This window comes from Leuciscus leuciscus, assembly GCF_965113295.1.
Source record: "Leuciscus leuciscus genome assembly, chromosome: 20".
Classification (NCBI taxonomy): Eukaryota; Metazoa; Chordata; class Actinopteri; order Cypriniformes; family Leuciscidae; genus Leuciscus; species Leuciscus leuciscus.
The window spans coordinates 16448922-16467978 of NC_138744.1; the positions used below are offsets into that span (position 1 = coordinate 16448922).

Sequence of the window (19057 nt, forward strand, 5' to 3'; positions counted from 1 at the left end):
ATATTGCAAAATATTTACAAGAAATATTTGTACTTGCACAGGCTATTCTCCAACCTGTATTATATTGGTGTCCATCATGTGGTTAATCCTTGCCAATTGGTTGTCTTGTAGATAGATATGAAAGTGACCTGAACCATAGATCAAAGTCAGATTTTCCTACAGAGATGAATGGATTGATTGAGGAGTCATTAAAATACAACAAAAACAGGCCAGATGAGATATGATGGAGAGGGATGAATTTGCTCACTGTGACTTTTTGATGGTTGAATAAAGTGACAGAGTGTCTGGCCCACTGTACGTCATCTACCAAACGCAGATTCACACACTGAGATGCTGGAGCTGTCAACATCTTATACAGCGCACATAGTTCAAGTGTTACTCAGGCATACAAATATAAATATGGACACATTACAGAACAGATCAAAACTAAAACACAAACACACACACACACACACCTCTGGACATGTAAGAGTGACATTGACAGTCACGGTTCCTGTCTGTCTGTGGGACTGAAGAACCTGGCGGGCTGTAGAACAGACGAGTTGATTAGATTAAGCTCAAAGACAAATAAGATTGTACACAATAAGGAAAGAAAAATCATTTTAAAAAATCTAGTCTAAATCCTGTGTCTTATAGATGTACTCGTGTGTTGGTTTCATATAGTATCAAACTTTTATACCATTTTCAAGAAAAAATCTCACTTTAATTACTCTAAAAATTGTATGTGGTATAACCAAGAAAAAATAAATCGTATTCATTGATTTCAAACAAGTTACAACATACATTTTTAAATATATGAATATATATTAAATATAATGATTAATTTAGAAATAACATAATATAATAATATAACATAATAATAAACTGATAATATTTTACCAACACTGCTTCACTGCTTGATTATAACGATTAAGTAATCTCATATATACATGTATATATCTATATATACTGTACAAAGTAAAGTGTTATTAATCAAATGAATTGTTAGGAACTATTGATTTAGAAATAGCTAAATAACTAATAATATTTTACCAAAACTGCTTCACTGCTTTTTAATTTAGAAATAGCATAATAATAATAATAATAATAATGTAACTGCTTTTAAGAAATATTACTAAAATATTATGCCACAGAACTAAATAAGGCATAATTCTTTAAAACAATTATGGCATCAGGACAGCTGTATCAGTCTGACATTTTTTTTATTTAATTCCGAAATTAAAAACTCATAATAGAAGTGGTGTATTCATTTCATGCATGAATTGCATTAATCTATTTTTGAATGACTTATTAGATTCGGACAAACAAATGAGCGTCATTGATCAATTTACACAATATTGTGAAACCAAAAAATGGCAAAATAATACAGTGCAAAGCAAAACACCATGTGGTTTGTAGCCTGTCTGAGTTGGTCTGTCTGCCGCTGTCATTGTGGACTGGGGGCCCAGTGAGAGGAGACCAGGGTCAGAGGAGGACCACCTCACCGAACAGGAAGTGAAATTATCAAACTGCACCCCCTTTTGGTCAAACACAGACAACTGCAATGTAGCATCCCTAGTGCTGGACACAGATAACTGTGAGAGAGAAAGAAAAGAATGACATGAAAGAATATGGTAATGTGATATTCAATTACATCAGAGTAATTCTGAGAGAATAAAAGAAGTCCAAACACTGAAAGAGATAAAGCGTGACCTTGTTAAATAAATAGTGATAAAATCATGCTTAAACTATCTCACTATCCACCTTATTCCTGAAGAGCTTAATGCGCTTTGAATTATGGGTGGCACTTCTGGTTTGGGGAATTTTCATTCAAAAAGGCTGAAACGAATCATTTCAAATCATAAGGTTGCCCTACAAATAAAGCTGATCTGTCAGTTTAACCGGATGAGCTGTCAATTTTCCTTCTTGATTTATTTTCAGACATCATGAGAATAACGTTATACTTGGTATTTTAACGTGACATGTTATAACAAGAATATCCATGGCAAAAGCTCTTTTCAGTCGCTGCTTTCTTTTCCTCGTGATTATTTTCTTTTTTCCCTTTGCAATCCGCTGTAAAAGTATGAAAAAGGACAACATATACTGCACATTTGTGGTCTGATCTCCCGAATTTAATTTACGATATATTCCATTAATAATTCACTGGAATGCACAAAGAATCTCTCGTTATTCTCCTCAAATCCTCACGTCTCTTTCCAGGTTTGTTTTCACAGGTAAATGCTATTTATAATCTGTCAAAATGACGGAAATCACTTTGAAATAGTATCACGTAATGCTTAAGTTAATGAACATTTTTGATTAAGGCAACATAAGTTACATAATACAGATATTACTACAGTGATATTTAACCTGTCCGTTATTGCTGTGGAAAGACTTGCGCTCTTGGGGTTATTTGGTCTGTTGAAAGTACCTTGTTGATGCTTTTACACTTTTAAAATTCTTTTTAATGTTCGATGGTTGAAGGGTGAGTAGAATAATGTAATGTCATTGTGACACTTTTTAACGTATTGCATTCATAGAGAGAGCCTTTTCACTGATTGTTTACAGCTTTACGGAAGTTACACCCATAATTCGCGCAAAGCGTCATGGGCGCAGGAATAAGGTGGATAGAAGGCACACAGGAAAAATATTTCAAATATAGCAGAAAAGCAATAAACTATTGATTTGGTGCTCTATAATCATGAGAAAGAAACTGTGAACCTAGTTAATGTGTGAATGAATCTTTGAACAAAGGTGGCAGAGATATCAGTCACAAGAATGTGCAGTAATAGTCCTTTTTTTGCCATCCGTCAGTTTATGACCAAATGGTCACATTATTTATTTGGATGTAAGATTTATGTAAGTTTTTTTTTTATTCAGCAAGGATGCATTAAATTGATACAAAGTGACAGTAAAGGCATTCATAATGTTACAAAAAAAAATTTCTTTCAAATAAATGTTACTCTTTTCATCAAACTGTCTATTCATCAAATAATCCAGATTTTTTTTTTATTATCATGGTTTAAAAAAATGTATACAAAACTATTAAGCAGAACAACTGTTTTCAACACTGATAATAATAAGAAATATTTATTGAGCACCAAATCATCATACTAATAATTTCTGAAAGATCATGTGATACTGAAGACTGGAGTAATGACTGCAGTAAGTCAAAGCTGCCATCACAGGAATACATTTAATTTATTTGAAAATATATTGAAATTGCATTATTCTTGGCATTATAAACAGTAATGATATTTCATTACTATGATATATTACCATTTTTTACTGTATTTTTTATCAAATAAATGCAGCATTGGTGAGCACAAAATCTTACCGACCCACAAACTTTTGAACAGTACAATTAATATATGTGTTAATTATGTATAAATAATGACGAAAATATGAATACTCTTTTCTTTGCCAACTTGTCAGTTAGTCCTTAACATATTACCATTTTGGTGTCTGTACTGCACACACTCATCATGGTTTGTAGAAATGTGTGTAAATAAGTAAATAAGTGAGTATGCGATCACTGGCATTCTGCCGGCTTGTAATTATTCTTTCCATTTTGTGTGTGTGTGTGTGTTTCACTTTGACTAATGACATGCTTCATTAAATTGGTAAATCTAATGCAATTTCTGCCTCTCTCAGTGTGCTGTGACCAAAAAAGGAACATTTATGACCAAAAATCGAAGTTTTCCTCATCACTCACGTGTGCCCTTCGGTTTCAATAAGAGATATGATGTGATGTTTCATTCTCAGAAATGGTTTTAGTATATTACTGAGGGTATATTGATTGCGAGGGTTTGACATTGATCAAAGATTTGGTTTCTAGAGCATCTATGTCAGGAGAGGAAACACACACACATTGAGGGCCCATGCATGCGGTTACTATGGAAACTGCCATAACACTTCACCCTGCATATCTCACATAATTGCATGGCAAATGAGAGCAGCAAAAAGAGGGAAGGAGAGAGACGGAGTTCTGGTGTGGGTGTAGGGGTGAAACAGAAAGAGAGAAACACCTGGAGGGTGAGAAAATGAAAAAATGAAAAGAAAAAAGAGAGGTCTGGGCAGGTGAAGGAAAAAGAGGAAAATGAGTGATTCATAAAAGAGTTTGTGAGAGGACATAACAGCAGGAAGGGGCAAAACGAGAAAGAGAGAGGATAAAGTGGGCATTACTCACCAGTCCACAGGGGTACTGAGGCTGAGTGCAGGAATAGTGATGGGAGAATAGAGGGATGGATGAAGGTGAGGACGGGGAGGAGGTGGTTGACGAGAGAAGAGAGAGAGAGAGACTAGCGGGGATGCCACACGCCACATGAACTCTGCTCTCCTCGACTGCGGGAATCTCGTTGAACGGTCCTGGAGTATTCCCACATCTGAAGACCAACCACTGCACACATAAACACACACACAAGTAAAAAAGCATTTCACACACTCAATGCATAAAGGGCTTACGCAGCAGAGAAATGTCAAATTTAGAATGAATTCTTTATAATGAAGAATACTATCTCAATAGTTGTTTTTTTTGGCATACAAACCCACAAAATATCCACCAAATTGTTTTCAGACAACAATATATATATATATATATATATATATATTATATATATATATATATATATATATATATATATATATATATATATATATATATATATATATATATATGATGCAGACTATATATATTTAGCGCCTTAATACATTTTAAAATGCCATTTATTCCTGCGATGGCAAAGCATAATTAATCCAGTCTTCAGTGTCACATGCTCCTTCAAAAATCATTCTAATATGCTGATTTGCTGCTTAAGAAACATTTCTTATTATTATCAATGTAAAAGCAGTATTTAGTGTACATATGCAATATGATTGATACTTTGCAGTTAAAGACATTTCCCAACCTGTTTTCCCACGGAGGTGCACATGACCTGATACGCATGTCGAGGTGTCCTTGCTTGGGTCGGACTCAGTGCCTCCACGGTAACACTCCCTGTTGGAAGCACCTTGATGTCACTATAAAAACGGAAGGGGGCCGGGGGCCAGGGCTGAGGCCCCCCCTCGAATATAACATCACGAGATGAGCCCACCGAGAGAAGAACCTCAGTCGCGAGCGACTGAGCGAAAGAAGGAGAGAACAATGTCACTGAGAGGTTAAGTGGAGTCAAAAGCTTATGATAATGTCCTTGTTAAAACTGTTGTTGTCTTTCATTAGTGAATGACTGGCAAAAGCACTGATCCATCACACTGTCCTGTTAAACCCTCACGAGTGTACCAGAGAGCTCCACTGCTCCCTGACATGCTACAGTCATACATCACTGATCAGGAGCGCAGTTTCACATTAATCTTCTGCTACATCCAAACAGTTCATTATCTTAATAAATAGCCACCATAGGGCTGATAAATCACCCTTTATACAGACATGACACTTACCACAAATCATACACGCACACACAGTTGTGCACACACACACACACACACACACACACACACACACACACACACACACACACACACACACACACACACACACACACACACACACACACACAAACAGCATACTTTAAGAGGACTGTAGGCCACCAGTGTTGTCGTCTCACTGATGTTGCATGCCTCTGTTACCACTGTGATGGTAACAACAGCGTGTCCTTGTGAAAGAGCCTCCATTCGGACCCCTCCACAGAATTCAGCACCTGGAGGCAAAGATCCTGGGAGAGAGAGAGAGAGAGAGGCTGGTTTAAATCAGGTAGATACATTAATAGGTTAAGAAAAACCACAATAAATAATATGTGTACATGTTGCGCTACCACATTGATTTCATTTCATTAAATATTGAGTTCATTAGTTTGACAAATCTCCAACAAATCTTACAGTGAAAACAGGAAATAATTATTTTTAAATCAATCAAAATAATTTTGGTTGGCTTTTTGAGATTGCATGTGTAATGGGAGATTTTTGATTTTCATTACTTACTTTGATTTTCATTAACATACACTAGATTGACTACTATGTGTGTTGCTGACTATGTGATATAATGATTGATGTGGAACTTCTGTGAGGCAGGAGAAAGAGGGGGAGAGCTTTGAAGGCTGAAGCCCTAACCCCTAAGGTCAAAGGGCTGTCCAATTTAGGACTTGCAGGCTGTAAGTTAAGCTAAACTAAAGTTCAGTATAATAGGATCACTGGTGGAGTGTCTTATCCATCTCTGGAGTTTAAAGAACCTTGGAAGATAACAATAACAGAGTATAAAGACTGGCCTGCCCCTCCCTCCTGGTCGCACTTGTTTCACAGACTGTACTGACTACCTCTGTGTGGCAATTGGGCCTCTTGCAAGATAATAAATTACTTTTTAATGATCATTTGATTCCAGACTGTCTCTTACGCCAAAGATGATTGTTTAGTGAATTAAACTGCCATAACAGTTGGTGTCAGAAGTTGGGATTCCATGGCGGTTTCTTCTGGCCCTGAGTAAAGCGGATTGACGACTGATCATCCTGAAGCACCAGGCTTTAGTCTTACCTCGCAGAATTGAGAGAGAAGAGCCAACTGCTATCAGGGCCAGGAGGAACTCCACTGGAATCAGAAAGAATCCAGGTGGCAACAGAAAATCTTGGGTAAGAGACAGCAAATTTATTTTTCATTTGGGGATTTTGAAAAGAAAATTTTGTGGGTGAACCATAGTGGCTGTATTTGAGAACTGAAACTAGAGCTGTGGTACGAGGAAGGGAAGGCTTTTAAAAAGGGCGAGGAAATTGAGACCTAGGCAGGTCGAGCGATTGTCCAGACCGAAGCCGAGTACTCGTTATTGTGAGATTAATAGGAGCTGAAATAATTGATCACTGGAACACTTCCAGGGAGTCAATTGAGAGTATGCAGAAAAATTAATTCCAAAACCTTTCCTGATTTCGGGTGAAAATTAGAGTAAGCGCGCTGAAGTAAAATCCACATGCAATAGTGAAAGAAGGAAAATAACAGCCATTATGGGGACATCTAATAGTAAATACTGCACACCGGTATACTGTGCAATGAAAAAAAGGTTTTATTAAGCAGAATGGGGAACAATTATATATTTTATTGGTAAAATAATGATGTCTAGAGAACTTTCGTAACAGGAGTTGAAGGAGGAGGCAGCTATAATGGCTGTCTGTGCATTTTAGGGACTGAGAAAATAATGATAACATTAAGTTGAATATGCAGACTAACCATTTGATAGAGGACAGAAGAGAGCAAACGCTGTAAGCAGCTGTGCTCTGAAGCTCACTTCAAAGAAATGTGGAGAAATTATTAAGTAAATGGTAGTCAGGGTTTTGATTGTGTTTGGAAATTTAAACAACAACTTGACTGGCTAAACAAAGAAAGAAACTTTTGTTTGCAACTTATGAAATTAAAGTGCGGCCAATAATAATGATGAAGATTATGATTTGGCTATTGTGATTGAATCCGCCACTGGTGGACTGTAAAAGAATACAGAGAACTGCTTATCAGTGGCTCTGTTTACATTCCTGATCGGGACACACTGCTTCAAGGGTGTGCAGTAAGTTGGAGCCGTTTGAAAGCTCAATGATCAAACTATAGGGAAAATGAGAAGTGGTCAGCAGGGCCATTTAGTCCGTAATTGTAAATGGACACTCAGAAAAGAAAGTGATAATGTGAAAGTGACGTGTATTAATGTGTGTTTGAAAGTAGTCTGAGAAAGAACTAAGAATGTGAACGCAGTGTTAAAGAAAGTGAAAAGAACGTACGAGTAAGTGAGGTAGAAAAGAAAGGTAAAGGAGAAGTGTTGATATTGAAATAATATGTCTGTAAGATAGTTTTAACTCCTGAAGGTCATTAGACATGTTGGTGGCTAAAGATGAAGACAGCTTGTGATGAGTTAAGAGAAATTTCTGGATAACAAAGGTTTGGGGAATGGAGTATTTAAACTAAAGATAACCTTAGAAATGCTCATAGCATAATGTATTTTAGATTGTTGTAATGGTACTAATTTGAGTTAAACATTTGTATTTTAAAATTTGTGAACTATTAAGGGTTCTAGACTATGATTTATTTAGTTACAGTCTTAGGGGGCTGTTGAAAAGATTATTTGTTTATAGTGAGAGAGACTGCTGAGTGGAGGAAGGGTACTCTGTCTGTCTTTCTGTTATCGGCCTGATAAAGCAAGCTGAAGCAAAATAATGATAATGAACAAGAACAACCCAGCTGACTTTTCTAAGACAAAATGAATAATGAACAGACGTGCTTTGAAACTGGTTAAGAGACCATGTAAAATTAGATCAAAGCTACAGGAAAATGAGAAGTTTAAAATCTTATTTAAAATTTAAATATGTTTAGAGTAAACACCAAAAGATATGAATATGAGAATATGAGCGGTTCATAGTCAGGTATGCGTGTGTGTTTGTTTGGCGGTGACAGCATTGTATGTTTTATGAGTGTTAATTCATGTTTGGTATGTGTTTGTTTAGGGGAGCTATTCCGTTAAGGCAAATGACAAATTTTAAAGAAGCCAAAAATCTGATGAAAAGACAATACAGAACACGGGGCAAGCTTTAAGGTGATTAGTCATCAAGCACTGTCTGGCAGTAATTATTTTTTACATTTATGGTGTTGATTTGAATTACTTTCTGGATCAGTTTAAGTATTTATGTAAATCTGAATTGTGAAGTTGCAGATTGTCATCCATTATGAGTTGAGAAAATGGTACAGATTTGATGGCAACAACAAAAGTGACACATTGGCGAAGGCAATATCAACTTATCCAGAGAGCCCTTCACATTTATGAATATTGTGAACTGAACAAAGAAGGAGAATGTTGTTTGACTGATACTGACCAAGTCTGTACACCACGACCTGACCTGATAGAAACAATTGATGACTTTGACATTGGAAAATGTTTGTTGATGACTGACTTAAGAGACCAAACAACAGGTCTGAAAGGCAGGATATGCGGTGAAACTGAGGGCCGCTGTCCTTCAAATACTTCGATAAGAAGATGAGATTGTGGCTTGGAGTGAAGAATGTAATGTTGGATCATGCATCAAAAGGGGGATGGTAACAATTGCCATACCAAGGGGTTCACATTTGCTGAATGCAATCGCACAGGTGGGACAATAAATGTTGGGAGGACACTGGGTTTAACTGGGGTCATTCTTCTCCCTAACAAAAGTGTTGTATGTGTGTGCTAATAATAGGGACTGTTTCAACAGGGAACGCCAGGGCAGATGTGGCAGCGAAGGCCGCGGCAACACCGCAGACAAAAGAAACTACGTACTTTACTATCTGACAGTAACCTCGACATTTGTTTTTCTTTACAGAGCATGCAGACTTTTGATACAGGGCAGAATGTCAGGATGGATTGTGTCGAACAGAACTGATTCTGTTCCAAATGTAGAAATATTGTTTTGTTGACATGAGCAAAGTGGGTTGAGTGTTTTTCAGGTAAAACAAGGACCCTGAGTGCTATTCAGTGAGCACAATTATCTGGTGACAATATGTTTCAGGCGGTTGATTCGACAGGTCACACCAAAAGGGACGACCGGCAAGACAAGCGGTCAATGATAAAATAGCTAGGGTCTGCATTCACAGGTGACAGCAGGCAGGAAATGGTTGATTCGAGTGGAGGTGCGGTCGGGATCTGAAGAAAATCTTTTAATGATCAGAAAGTGGTTGGAGAGGGTGACACCTGGATCCACGCCTCTCACCTTAGACTACACCAACCAACCTCAGCAACCCCACGCGCCGACGCGGAGGGCAGTGAGGGATCAAGGACGTGCTAGTAACGTACCTCCTTTGCCAGCGAGGGAAAGCCCATTGCAACGGCACGCAAAGTGTCATATTGGTGAAGACGGAATGTCCATGGGGCGAACGAGATGATCAACGCACCTGGAGGAGGATGTGGACCAACAAATGGTTTAAGTTTAGCAGAATAATTTGTTTTGTGACGATTTTGATGATTTTATTTGATTAAATCAAACTAGGGCTTAGTATTGATATGGATCTAATGATTTGATTGGTGCAAATGTTTTCAGGGAAAGTAGAAAATCTATTCAATGATGACTCTTATGGTTAGATTTTATTAAATAGGGTATTAAATAGAGCTTACTAAGTAAAACCATTGCCCGATTGAATTAAAAGTTAACAAAAAAATGACAGTCCATTCTGATGATGAAACTGGTGAACAAAATCTGACTTTGATACTGATAGCGGAAGCTATAGTAACATGTGGTAAATTAATGTTTTCTTTATGTTTTCTGTTTATGTTTTTATTTTTCTTATTTCATTTTTGTTGAATTTTTCTGATGTTTTTATTTTTTAGAACGATGATGATATGTTAAGAGATGGCATACAAGGACAGGGTTTGAATATGAGGAGTTTTCCTATCTACTTTATCTGTGTTTTTATAGCATGTTTTGTTTTCCTACTAAATATTAATCCAACTTTTTCTTGTTTATACTGTAATGACTGAGGGTCCGACCTATAGTGTTGGGGATGCAATGACAGAGCTCGTTCGTCTAGCCCGGTTCCAGAATAAACCTTTATCTGCTTGCTGTAAAATTAAGGGTCTATCCCTGAAAAAATAGCCTGAGCTTATTTCATTTTAATCTTTTTTCAAACTAGTTTTAATTCTAATGGTTTTGCCTAATAGTTTTAATTTTAATCTTTTTGTCTACTAAGTTTAAGAGTATGATCAGTTATATGAAATTGAGAAATGAGAAGTATAAGTGTGATGTAAGACTTGAACTTGGTACGTTTCATTATGATTATTAGTACTGTGTGAGTGTTTTTGATGAAACAATTATCAATGAATGATAAAAAGGGAGGAGTGTAATGGGAGATTTTTGATTTTCATTACTTACTTTGATTTTCATTAACATACACTAGATTGACTACTATGTGTGTTGCTGACTATGTGATATAATGATTGATGTGGAACTTCTGTGAGGCAGGAGAAAGAGGGGGAGAGCTTTGAAGGCTGAAGCCCTAACCCCTAAGGTCAAAGGGCTGTCCAATTTAGGACTTGCAGGCTGTAAGTTAAGCTAAACTAAAGTTCAGTATAATAGGATCACTGGTGGAGTGTCTTATCCATCTCTGGAGTTTAAAGAACCTTGGAAGATAACAATAACAGAGTATAAAGACTGGCCTGCCCCTCCCTCCTGGTCGCACTTGTTTCACAGACTGTACTGACTACCTCTGTGTGGCAATTGGGCCTCTTGCAAGATAATAAATTACTTTTTAATGATCATTTGATTCCAGACTGTCTCTTACGCCAAAGATGATTGTTTAGTGAATTAAACTGCCATAACACATGTAACATCTCAGGGAGCTAAATTTAATCTGTGATGTTTCAAGTATTCAAGTATATCTAAATATAGCCTTAAAAATATCCCAGTTGGCATATTGTTTTTGTTATATCCTCATTTTCTTAAAACATTTTTTTGAATGAAAATGGGGTACAACTGTGATGTTGGTCATTTTTATTTGGGTGTAACAAATGCAGTCTCTGTTGTGAATATAACCCAACAAATTTTACTCTAAGAATGTTCAAGTTCACAATCCAAGTGCTGGCTTCACGTGCCAGACAGCTGTGCGAGTTATCGGTACGTAAATCCCCTGTCAAACACAAACACGCATACACTCCATCAACTTGATGTTTACGGGCTAATGTACTAACCGGATTACACAGAGAAAGCGCATATTGACTTTCCCAGTGCTTTAAATTAAACCAAGAGAAATGAACTAATTAATCCTATTTTAATTTGTGCGTGCAGTGGAGAGGAAATCCTAAATGGGGGGTGTCTGTGTGTGTGTAAGCAGTGAGGGGGTCTCTGTGTGTGACTGGGAGTAGATGATCACTTATTCTTTATGTTCGATATGCCCAGAATGAATGAAAGGGCCATCAGAGTAAGAGAATATTGAAGAAATCAGTGGAGTATGAATGGATGAACCATGTACAATTGCAGAGATGGAGATGCACCTGACATGTGTGTGAAGATGCCGGAAGGTTCAGTGTGAACGTGCAGAGAGAGTCGAGAGCAGTCTGTGACGGCCACAAGATTTCTGTCCTCCAGTAGAGATTCTCCACATTGAGGATTTTGTGTATCGGAGAAGAAGTTTGCCTGAGAATTTGTACTGGTGCTCCTGTGAGTGTTTGAATGTTTATCAAAGACATAAGCTGTCTGAGAGCAGGTGTTTGGTGGGTCCTGAATGCCCCAAAGAGCCAAGGGAATATCTATCCTGTCCGCCACACGACAATCGCCCCTCTGAGGAATTAGCTGCAACCGGCCAGGCCTTACAACCATCACCTGTACACACATAATGAGAAACATCAGACACAGGAATTTTTATATATATATATATATATATATATATATATATATATGTTTGTGTGATAGTGAGTGCAAATTTTACCTTCCCAACTACTTTATGTAGGATGTTTTTGGAATCTGAAACCTGAATTTCGGCCTGGCCCCTCCTCTTTCCTGCTAGGACCACCCCTTTTACCGTAGCTGTGGCAATTCCACTATCAGACACTTCCCATTTCACAGAGCCACTTCCTCCCTCCACCTGAAAACACAGTCAGTTATAGCAAAGAGTCATTATGCTCCAACATATATAGATAATAATATTGATTTTAACGGCACCTGAATTTTGTGCTGATACAGCTTATTGTGGGGTTGCCACGGAAACACAATCATAGAGGGATGCAGGGTAAGAGGGTTGTAGATTTCGACTTCCTGTCGCACTCTGATTGGTGGGATGACAAGCCACTCTTCACCATCCTGTTACATAAGTCGGTTGTCCAAGTAAATACTTTTTTTTAGAAAACTAGCACTACTCTAATGGTGGGTAAAGTACTTTATGAAAGACAAATATTTTTCAGACAATATTTAATTTTTTATATTAAAAATAATCTATTATTTTTACAGCATAAATGGGACTTTTCAGTTAACTGAACTGAACTATATACTGCATTTATATTTTAGAAACATGGCCCCTAGAAACACAAAAGAACCATCATTGTGGGTCTGTGGCAACAAAAAACGTTATAAACGCTTGGAATAACACATGAAAGTTATTTTAAATAACTACTTTTACAATAATATAACAGAACATGTCACAGACACAAACTCTAGGTAAATATCACTTAAAGAAGGCTGAGAAATCCCAACCTGATGTAGCCGATACTAACCAGCTCAATAGTCAGCCAAACTACAAAGCAGCACCACAGCGTTCGCGGTGAAGGTCTGACAGGAAGATTTACGCCTGCCTAAAAGGATGATTTCCCTTGGAGGCAGTTTGGAAGGTTTTCCCTTCATTTTTGTCCCATTAATCGAATAGATGATCCCTATAACTAAGCGGGGATCGACAGGAAGTTGCAGAACGAAACAAACGCAATGTTTCCCCCGGTGCTCATTTTGTAGAACCATAACGCTTGCATGACGATCGGATAAAACTGCCCCCCTCTAAGACGCATTTCATCTTCTGCAACCACAGTGCCTCCCGCAGATGGAACACGCTGTCTTTTCCTTTTTAAACAATGGGTTTCCCAATACACCCCATGATGCCTCTCTTTACACTTCACAGTGTGTGTGTCCTCATTTCCTGCTCTCAGTCTAATCATGCCCCCTGAGGTGGGGCTCCCCTCTAGATCTGCAAACAGCTTGTGCCATTTACTCCAATAAGACTGAAATGCACTTTTGTGAAATAACCCTGACTAAACCCCTCAAACTGAGCAATGAACTGAACAAAATCCCAGAAGTAGGATTTTGACACACTGATGACATTGGTATTGTTTAATTAAACCCATGACAATACCCAACAGGGAACAAAAACCAGCACAAAAATAATGGTATCAGTAAAACCATTTTTCAGGGTTCTGGTAATGCAGTAAACATAGATATTGATATTGATGTCTATGTGAAAGTATATAACCATCCATGTACACATTCAGGTTGCTCACTGATGACAAAAAGACAATATGCTAAGATTTATCCTCCTTAGTTACTGTTGCTTGCTCAGAAAAGGTTTGCAGAACATCCCACGGAATGAACTGGAGTTGCACATGAAAACACAAGTCTTGTATTCTGTATTGTAAAATTGTTTTGTAAAATTGTGTTTAAACCTATAACAACACAAAGTAATTCTATAGACATACGCTACAGTTCAAAAGTCTGATGTCAAGTAAATGTATTTTTTTATATACTACGGGGCTGTTAAATGCTTGATTCTGATTAGTTTATGTACATTTTAAAGTGTGCAATTATTTTTCAGTAAACGCACAGCTGAAGTAGTTCCAGAAAGGTCTTGCACATTACAGCTCCATATCACTTCGGCAAATTATTTCACTTATTTCAAAGGTCCTTATTGCCTACAACAGCAAAAGACATTGACAAAGCAAATGAATATAACAAACAATAGGATGAAAATGACTAACTATTCCTATGTTTTTACCACAAAACTAAATTTTGTTACCTTTGGAAAGCACACCATTTTTCTCCCGCTCTGTCTCCCATACAAACGCACACACATTACAGACACACACACACACGGAAACATACATGCGCACAAAAATGTATTGTCAGCGCTGGCCCGTGACTTTATCAATACAATAGTTTCAGAACTGAAAAGCTAATGATATTTCTCAGTTGAGAGGTGGTAACATCGTTGAAGAAGGTAAACTTCGCTATTTAGTAGAGAAGCTGCTCCCGATCACAACGACTGTAAAAAAAAATTTTTTGGGGATGCATGTAAAAATAGCATCCCTTTAAAATAGCACATTAGGGCACTTTAACGTTTTCCATAAGTGACCATCGCAAAAGGAAGGAAAGAAGAACAAGCTATTACATTTAGAAAATTACAAAAACAAATTATTCTTTCCTTGGAATAATGTGCACTGATGAATTGTCAAATCTTTGTATATATATGTGTGTGTGTATGTTACCTCAGAGACGATGCTATAAAGTGAGGCCTGTATTAAAGTCTTTCCTTTCATGATGGTCTGCAGGAGATGGCAGGATGGATCAGACAAAGACTCGAGTGCCACTAACCCCTCAGTCTCCTCCACAACAATCACCACATTCTGCACAGGGTTAAAGTTCAGACGTTATGCTCCTGTCAAGAGATGCAGTGGAGCAAACCGTGAAGCACAGAAACTATGAAGCACAACCTGTGACAGGTGAACCACATGACCCTTGCTGTCATGGATACGGACAGTCAAAGAATACTGCCGCCCTGTCTCCAACACCCACCTGTCCTCTTCCTCCTCAACACTCAATGCTGAAACACACAGACAAATGTAAATAAACATAAACTCTCATACAGGTGTGTAACTCTCATAATATGTGTAACTCACTCATGTAGCTGGGCTGCACCACATATACAGAAGTGCGAGGGAGTTGGGACATTATTTCAGGGGGCAGATCTGAGTCACAATTGAGCTTGGAACCATAACAATATACTCATATGCCCTACAACATAATGTTTCAATGAAAAACACAGTTGCGTCGGATACTGTTGTGTTCAACTGATAGTGTCGTATGACCCGGCTTGAGGGCGGTGACTGTTGCTGTTTCACGCTCAACACAGATGATGTCATGATGGCACATTCTGCCCTTGCATCCATCCACAGCCAGGCCGTATCCCTCCTCAGAGAGAGTGACCTCTGCAAACAGACAGAACAGTGAGTAATTAGATGCAGGTGTAAAAAATTTAACATATCTCTCTTGACAAATGCAACGATGTGTTCATGGGATGCAATATAATTATCTAGAAGTGTGAAATCATGTGGTTAGGTGTTAAAGTGTTAACATACAGTTTAAATGCCATATTGGCATAAGCATATAAAAGCCACTGGCATATTGGTAATCTCGGGTGTGTGTTTATGTGAAGAGGTGTTGAGGACACTTGTCAAATGAGATTCATGCGTTCAGTTGGCTTTAGAGGAAAGCTCAACACAGTCCAGAGCTTAACCAGTGCTTGAATAATAAACATCATGCATTCATTTTTAACATTTCTCTGTCAATGACAAGGAGTTGAGTCCTTAACTTTAGTATCTAGTTTTACAAGCACAATATTGTATTTGAATCAGTATGTCATGATAAAAAGACCACCATTGCTGGTTTGGGATGCTGATATGCTTGTATCCCTATTGGAGGGTGATGGATTGTTTTTTATGACCAGCAAGCTGCCCTTGGTCAATCAGTTTCACCAGCTTCATCAGCATTGTTTTGTTAGTGAACAACATGCTATGATGGTCCACCAGCACCAAAACAGCATAAACCAGATTTTATTTGTACCAGTCTCTCCTTCTTGCTCTGTTTTCCACAGACTGTATCTGATCATGGATCCCTGTAGCAGGTACGTATCTCCAGCTGGACTCAGGTGTAGTCTGTCTATCACAAACAAAGTCACACTGGCTGCTTCTACATTCTGAACACCCACCCATTCACACACACACACACACACACACACACACACACACACACACACACACACACACACACACACACACACACACAAATTAGAATATATTACCATTACCATCATTATATTTGATCAGCCCATACATTACAAAACAATTTCTACATGTTTTGTTATCTATGGATAACATGTCTCTAGGGATGCAAAATATGTCAGTAGTACCACATTTGTTTTTTTTTAATGTATTATTTATCAGTATACATATTAATATTCTGTTCAAAAGTTTGGGGTTAGTAAGGTCTTTGAAAGACAGTTCCAGACTAAAATGCATGTTTGAGCTACCCTGGTAATCCAGAGTTCTTGCGAGAGCACAAGTTGAATTTGCTCAGCGAGTTACTCTGGTGTCGAGTAATGATGCTCATTAAATATGCCCCTCGATCTGAGCTGCACCAATCACATCGGATTATCTGATATAGGCGGGCCAGAGGCGAGCTAAACAGATGACGACAGCACTGTGACGTCGAAGTCATTAGTAAACATTTCAAGATGGCTATGGATAAATACCAGTTGTTTGAAACGGCTTTGGCCGCTACAATGAACGAGTTAGACTTGGCTTTTTATCTAAAACAGGAACAGAAGACGCCGCTCGAATCGTTCCTTTGCAAGAAGGACATTTTTGCTGTTTTGCTGACCGGATACGGTAAGAGTATAGCTAAGCGTATGGGGTTTATTGTTGTGATTGGTCGTAGTGTTATCCAATTGCGTGCAGTGAGATTTTCAAATGCATCCTCGAGCTAGGCGATTTTCATTAGTCGACGCCAGACCATTCATCTTTTAGATTTAGGTCTGGATTTCCAGGCTATTTTTAAGCTGTTTAACTGAAAGCAACTTGCACTGATATATCTTAAAATATGTCAGACTCAGTGCCATTGTTTTGTCTCAAGATATACACCAGTCTTTTTTTTTTTTCTAAAGCACGTTTATAAAAGCTACTTAAATGACCTAATTGAACTAAGGCCTTATCCTGGCTTAATCTAAGCCCTATCTGTGAAACCGGGCCATTATTGATCCCTAAATTAATTAATTGTTATTTAAAACTATTAGTTTTATTTCTAGCATGCTTTATTTATTTATAAATTTTTAGGGAATATACTGTAGTATAGAATTTTAATATTGGCCATTAAATGGTTACCAGCCATAACTTGAAAGTAATGATTGGCTTATGTGCATCTGCCATCCTTTTAAAATCTACCTATAGTGTTATATGTGCTTTCATACCTTATGTTCAGAGTGTAGAAAAGACACTTTTATAAGTGCTGAGCCACTGTGAATCCCGTACAGCAGGACACTCTCACCCCTCTGACCAACATCCTCTAGAGACAGGATATGAGGTGGGGGAATGTACCCGGCATCGTTGTGACGCACAAACCTATGTTAATCACAGAAAACAAGATGTGCTTTATGCTGATGTGTTTTCCCCATCTCTCTCCCTCTCTCTTCACTTTAAGATCCTTGTTCACCTCACTGCCTGTATTGCATCAGACTCCTTTGCCAGCCACCAATTAAATTGCAAACCAGCCAGACAGCTAAAAGTATTTCCTGTGGATCAGGCCAAGAACAGAGCACAGTCATAACCTTCTCATTCTCAATGAAACGCATCTTCACAGTGTCCAAGGGAAATTTGTGAAATGAAAAGTACCTTCAGAGTCAAATGCCTGGACAGATAACTGCAGTGGGGGGTCGTCGGTAAAAAGCTGTCGAGCAGTCGTGACGATCTTAATCCTTTCAATCCGATCAATGATGACATCACAGCGCAAAATGTGACATGTCACTAAAATGGGAATGGGTGAAGTCACACTTTTGAACCCTTCATGTTCTCTTTAGGATCCTTAACATAAAAAAAGTATAATTTTCAACTAAAATTACCCTGTTGTCCCAAACCCCTATGAATTTCTTTCTTCCGTGGAACATATACAGAAAGAGGATATTTTGAAGTTGATTATTTGATATAAGTATTATTCATTGGAATTCACACACACAAATTGGCATGTCCATTCCACCTAACATGCATGTCTTTGCACTGTTTGGGGGAAACCGGAGCATGCGGAGAAAACCCAAGCTGACACGGGGAGAATATGCAAACTCCACACGGAAAGAAGCAGAGGTTCAATCCAGGCAACTTCTTGCTGTGAGGCGACAGTGCTACCCACTGAGCCATAGAGATTTTTTTTTTCTATACAAAGTTCTGTCATGATGGCGCAGGCTGCTAAGTCATTTTTCAAATTTCAAATACTGGTCATCATTTTCTGTAGCAGTTGCAGTGCGCTTTCAGAAACCTCCACCTTCCCCAGCTCCACCTGTATAGATCTGCTATGGGTAATTCATGTACAGTGGGGAGAACAAGTATTTAATACACTGGCGATTTTGCAGGTTTTCATACTAACTGTGCGTTCACACCGGACGAGAATAGCGCGTCAAATTCGCGCCTGCCGCGTCTAGTTATACGCTTGACCACTTTGTGTTAATTCGCGCGTAGTTTGAAGCGAAATTTACGCGCGTCAGAGGCAAAAGTTTCGAAACCCGTTGGCGGCCATCTTTTTTAGATGTTTATCGAGCATTAGCGTTAGCATTAATCGACAGAGTCACCGCTCGTATATGC

General features: G+C 38.2%; 1 protein-coding gene across 1 annotated transcript in view; it reads right to left on the minus strand.

The window, feature by feature from the left end:
* The window catches only part of LOC309483067 (nuclear pore membrane glycoprotein 210-like), a gene marked incomplete at its 5' end in the record, with an annotated part of 28044 nt that extends 12709 nt beyond the window's left edge, over positions 1-15335 (minus strand). The window contains 12 exons of the mRNA XM_082148708.1: positions 55-156; positions 248-349; positions 456-526; positions 1385-1574; positions 4169-4378; positions 4887-5099; positions 5545-5690; positions 11954-12281; positions 12388-12543; positions 14921-15058; positions 15146-15255; positions 15332-15335. Of these exons, the coding sequence (XP_082004834.1) occupies positions 55-156; positions 248-349; positions 456-526; positions 1385-1574; positions 4169-4378; positions 4887-5099; positions 5545-5690; positions 11954-12281; positions 12388-12543; positions 14921-15058; positions 15146-15255; positions 15332-15335 (1770 nt within the window). The remainder of the gene's footprint in view (positions 1-54; positions 157-247; positions 350-455; positions 527-1384; positions 1575-4168; positions 4379-4886; positions 5100-5544; positions 5691-11953; positions 12282-12387; positions 12544-14920; positions 15059-15145; positions 15256-15331) is intronic.
* Positions 15336-19057: the final 3722 nt, after the last annotated feature.